The 5525-nt window shown below is 49.6% G+C and overlaps 1 protein-coding gene across 1 annotated transcript in view; it reads left to right on the top strand.

Moving 5' to 3' along the window:
* LOC102045650 (trifunctional purine biosynthetic protein adenosine-3-like) overlaps window positions 1–5525 on the top strand; it is a 39497-nt gene that overhangs the window by 26157 nt on the left and 7815 nt on the right. The window contains exons 12-16 of the mRNA XM_014309814.1: window positions 673–904; window positions 1039–1133; window positions 1767–1876; window positions 4430–4628; window positions 5437–5520. Of these exons, the coding sequence (XP_014165289.1) occupies window positions 673–904; window positions 1039–1133; window positions 1767–1876; window positions 4430–4628; window positions 5437–5520 (720 nt within the window). The remainder of the gene's footprint in view (window positions 1–672; window positions 905–1038; window positions 1134–1766; window positions 1877–4429; window positions 4629–5436; window positions 5521–5525) is intronic.

Genomic DNA, 5525 nt, shown 5'->3' with positions numbered 1-5525 from the left:
TGGGGCTGGAGCAGCCTGGGACAGTGGGAGGTGTCCCTGCCATGGCAGGGGTGGCACTGGGTGGGCTTTGAGGTCCCTCCCACCCCAAACAAGCCTGGAATTCCATGATGGAATGGCTCAGAGGGGGATTGCTGGGGCCAGTGCAGCCTTTCACTGATGATGCTGTTTCCCAGAAAAAGCAAAGGGGAAAATTTTTGTTGTTCTCCCTTGACTGAATAAAGGACTTCAATCTTCAGTGTTTTGCCCACAGAAGGGGATGGATCTGGGGAAAGATGTGGAAAACACATCCTGGGAGGAGCAGCTGAACTGGGAGGGCTCAGCCTGGAGCAAAGGAGGCTCAGGGGGGACCTCAGTGCTCTGCACAGCTCCTGACAGGAGGGGCAGGGAAAGGAGGAGAGGAAATGGGCTCAAAGGGGACCAGGGCAGTTGGAGACTGGAAAAGAGAATTTCCCTTCAGGAGGGGTGAGGCCTTGGGCTGAGCTGCCCAGGGAGGTTTGGAGTCCCTGGAATTGTCCCAGAGCAGTCTGGATGTGGCCTTGGGGTCAGGGTTTGGGGTGATGCTGCTGGGGCTGGGGTGGCACTGGGTGATCCTGGAGGGCTCTTCCCTCCTTCCCTGAGATTGTCAACAGAGAATGAAATCCAAATTCCTCAGAGAATTATTTGTCTTTGCAGGGCTTCTGCAAGCCAAGGAGCTGGGGCTGCAGGTGTTCCACGGGGGCACAGCGCTGAAGGATGGCAGGGTGGTGACCAGTGGTGGCAGAGTCCTGTCCGTCACTGCTGTCAGGCAGGACCTGATGGAAGCCCTGGGAGAAGCCAACAGGGGGGTGGCCACCATCCACTTCCAGGGGGCCACCTTCAGGAGGGACATCGGGCACCGGGGCCTGCGGCTGCTGCGCCACCCCCTGTATGTGAGCACAGCCCAGATTTTCCCCCCTGCCTCTCCCAGATGTTCCCCCCTGCCCCTCACATCTGGGCCACCTCTGCTGGGCCTGCAGAAAGGGTCACTGCTGCTGCCAGCTCGTCCTTCCCTCCCCACAGGGCCCTGATGTACAAGGACAGACACGTGGGAGCTGGAGCCAGGGAGCTTCTGAGCTGTCTGCCACAAACATCAGCTGTGAGAGGCACCAGGGCAGGTAGGACTGGGAAGGATCTGGGAATTCCCTCAGTATTTGGTTCTTTTCTCCCTCGGGGTTGGGCAATGCACTCGTGGCATGGAAACTGAGCTTGGGACATTGGGCTGGGATCAGCACAAGGAAAGAAAATCAATGTCTTTCTTGTCACTCCTCTTATGATGAATTAACAAATGCCTGCCTTGCCATGGAGGGGATTGTGCTTCTTAGAGGTGCAGAATGGAGAGGAATATAGTGAAAATAAATAAATGAAATTACCAAGGCCAGATTGGACACTGGGGCTTGGAGCAGCCTGGGGTAGTGGAAGGTGTCTGCCATGGCACAGGATGGATTGAGATGGGTTTTAAGGTCCCCTCAGGTTGGACAGCAGCAGCAATTTGCCCATGGAAAGGGAGCTCAGGCCTTGGCAGGGGCTGCCCAGGGAGCTTTGCAGTGCCCATCCCTGCAGGTGTGCCCTGGAGGTGGCACTGAGTGCTCTGGGCTGGGGACAAGGTGCCCATGGGGCACAGCTGGCACTCCATGGGCTGGCAGGGCTGTGCCAGCCCCAGGGATTTGGGATAATTTGTAGCTCTTGGTGAGAGTTTTGGGTGTTTTATTTCCCACAAATCCAGCCCATGCTGTGTTTGCCCTCAGCAGGAGGTCGCTCAGAAGGAGGAGGCTTTGCTGCTTTCTTTGACCTGAAGGCATCTGGGTATGATGATCCCATCCTGGTGTCCCAGACCAAGGGCCTTGGACCCAAACTGCAGGTAATTAGTAATTAACTGGCAGCTCCACTGCAGCACAGCTGATGGCACCTGCTGTTGATTTTTATGATTTTATTATTATTATTTATTTCTAAAATCATCTTTATCTCTGGAAGTAGAGGTCTTCTCTCTCTGGGGGTATAGGGTCTTATCATTTTTCTCTCTTTCTCTGTTTAAACTTCTTATAGATTACAACTACTTTACTATCTGTTAACTTTGATATGGAGGCTTTTGTTTGATAGCAATTTGAACACCTTCATCTCTCTATACTTTCAAGTAGGGAAAAAGAGTTTTTCTCTATAGTTTTGCAAGAGAATTTCAGCCTTAAGATTAAGGCATTTCCTCATCCCCCTGTTTGGGATTTCAATTTTTCTTTACTGACTTCAATGTCTTTATGTTGATTCTTTACATGTTTGTATATTGTTGTATCTTGGACTTAGATGTTTATTTATTTTTATTTATGTCACAGTCTTACAAGTTGTGAGTTTTACAGGACTTTGCTAACAAGGTAAAAAATGGAGTTGTATCTCTCTATAAGGTTTTAAGGATAAGCTGTCTAATTAAGAAATTACACTTAAATTATTTTCACTTTTAACTTAGTAAATAACTACTCATGACTTGTAATGTGGACTTTTTTATCTAATTATACAATAGTACTTAAACCTATGAAGAAGGTGAAGAAGAAGGTAAAGAAGAACTAGCTTCTGCTTTAAAACTTTTACCTTGTTTTTTATATACTACCATATTCTAAAACTTTAAACTCTAAGTTTTTTACCACATGATATTACACAATTCTATTTAAACTTCACACCCATAATTTCAGTTTTATCATTTAATTTTGGCAGCTTTCTCCACAGTTTCGGGTTAAATGCAGCGTTCTCTTGGGGATCAGTATTTGTTAGCACAGAAAGTCTGAAATTCTCAGCAGCCAGGGTTCCAACAACCTGCCAGGGCTGTTTCAGTGCCACAGCCAGTGCCACCACCTGTACCCTCCTGGGCTCCACAAACACTCCTGAGTCCACCACAGTGGGCACCTGCACTTTGCAAATTGTTATCTCTGCCAGGCCTGGGCACACTTAATTGAGGATGTGGATATTTTGTGGTGAAATGATAACAACCCAAAATTTAGCTGAAAACTTGAGGCACTGAACCCCAGAAATTCTGCTATAAACTGGAGGCTCCGTTGGCTGTGAGGAGGATCTGTGTGGAGGAGCACAGGGAGTTGTTGGAGTGAGAACTGGCAGGCTCAGCCTAATAAATTGTATGTGGAGAGGGAGAACAGCTCAGAGCACTGGGGAAAGGAAGGATGGAAGAAATAAACATAAAAGAAGATGAGAAATAAAGAATTTTAATTAGCCAAAAACACACAGGACAAGCTGAGTTAGGAATATATTTATGTAGAGAAGTGGGATAAACTGAACCAGGGATGTATGTATGCAGTGAATCAGGATAAGCTGACCTGGGGATTTACTTATCTATTGAATCACAAGGTTTTCAGCCATCAGGAGAGTGGAGATCTGAAGCTCCTTTCATTGTCAAGCACAGCAATGTCCCTTGTTTCCAATGGTTTCTGCCAGGACAACAAACAGCAGGAGACTGAGCAGAATCATCCCCCAGTCTTTGGCAGTCTCAGGCACCTCTGAGCATGAAAAAGTGATTGGTGCAGGCTCCTGTGGGCCTTTGTTCCAATGCTTGGCCCAGAGACATCCCCAGCTGTGTTCCCAAGGTTCCTCCTTGGCCAAGGACAGGTTGGCAGCTGCCTGCCAGGATTGCTCCTGGGAGGTGCTGTCATGCAGCAGAGGCCGTGGGGTGCCTGTTTCCATGGCACTCCCCAACCCAGCAGCCAGGGAAATCAGTCAGGAATCCAAGCCCAGGCTCTGTTTGGGTGCTGCTCCCTCCCCCTTGGGAATCCAGTGGTGTTTATCCACATTATCCCCCCACCCATCCCTCTGTCCTGGCCTTCTCTGCACAGGTGGAACTGGGTCAGTGAAAGGAACCTCCTTGAAAGTTTATCCATTGATGATCTTAAAGGCCTTTTGTGCCCCTGGGATCTTGGCAATGAGGAATTGTTCCCTGGCAGGGTGGGCAGGGGCTGGGATGGAATTCCCAGAGCAGCTGGGGCTGCCCCTGGATCCCTGGCAGTGCCCGAGGCCAGGCTGGACACTGGGGCTGGGAGCAGCCTGGCACATGGGAGGCATCCCTGCCATGGCAAGGAGTGGGAATGGGATGATCCCTAAAATCCCTCCCAACCCAAATCATTCCATGATTCTGTGATAATATTCCAGAAAGCAAACAAACAAACAAAAAATCTCAAAATTACAATTTCTAGGTAGCAGTGGCTGAAATTTGAATTTAAAAAAAGAGCAAAATAGATTTTTCTTTTTCTGTCTGCAAGAAAACGAGCTGTTTTCTCTTGATTTCAACCAGGTAATGCACCAGGTTCTGTCTTCCATTTATGTCCTGTAGTGCTTCTTTTCAGAGAAAGGAAGGTTTCTGCTGATTTCACTGATGAATAATTGAGTTTTGCCTGTTTCTCCCTCCCACCATGTTTTGCAGGTGGCCCAGGGCTGTAAAAGACACGACACCATCGGGCAGGACCTGGTGGCCCTGTGTGTCAATGACCTCCTGGCCCAGGGGGCTGAGCCCCTCTTCTTCCTCAGCCATTTGTCCTGTGGCAAACTCGATGCTGAAGTGATGGAAACGATCAAAGAAGGAATAGCTGAGGCTTGCAGGAGTGCAGGGTGTGCTTTCCTGGGTAGGGACCCTCCTCTCTGAGATGTGAAGGGTCTGGGGTTGAATTTATCACCAGAGAAATGGACTTGGGAGGCGGAGGCAGAATGTGGCCCTGGAATTGTTGGTTTCTGTTTGGTGGAAAAAACAGTTGAGAATTTGTGCTTCAGTTCTTCCTGGCCTGTAAAATGGGTCAGCACAGAAAGGTGGGGTGTAGTATTTGTGCACTTGGATCCTTGTTCTTCCTTCTTTATCCCTGAACCAAGGAGAGCAGAACTGGAAGCCTCACACTGTTCAATGTGAATGTTTCCACGTCCTCTCCCATACTCAGGGAGGTGCCACGTGAGTACCAGAATTAATGACAAAATCACTTCCTCTTTCATGAAGCTTTGTTTTGTTGGAGTCTTGAAGTGAAGTAACAAACCAAGAAGGATTTTAAAAATACATCTGAATCTTCTTGAGCTGTGTGTCCCTGGATGTGCTACTGACTTTAGGAGATGCCATAAATTTTAAAAGGTGTTACAATAATGGCTTTGAGCTGAGGGAGGGCAGAGTTAGGTGGGATATCAGGTAGGAATTTTTCCCTGGGAGGGTGGGGAGGAGCTGGGATGGAATTCCCAGAGCAGCTGGGGCTGCCCCTGGATTCCTGGCAGTGCCCAAGGCCAGGCTGGACACTGGGGCTGGGAGCAGCCTGGCACAGTGGGAGGTGTCCCTGCCACGGCAGGGGTGGCACTGGGTGCGTTTAAGATCCCTCCCAGCCCAAACCATTCTGGGATTGTGTGAGTGTAAAACGACCTCAAACAGGAGGCGCTGACCGCTGTCTCCCCTTGCAGGTGAGGAGGTGACAGAAGCGGCAGCCCCGTGTGCCGCGGGGCTCTGTGACCTGGCGGGGTTCGCGGTGGGCGCGGTGGAGCGGGGCCAG

Source organism: Geospiza fortis, unplaced genomic scaffold (genome assembly GCF_000277835.1).
Source record: "Geospiza fortis unplaced genomic scaffold, GeoFor_1.0 scaffold96, whole genome shotgun sequence".
NCBI classification, from domain to species: Eukaryota; Metazoa; Chordata; class Aves; order Passeriformes; family Thraupidae; genus Geospiza; species Geospiza fortis.
Note: the sequence above shows the minus strand (reverse complement) of the source record. Positions and strands in the feature narration are given on the sequence as shown.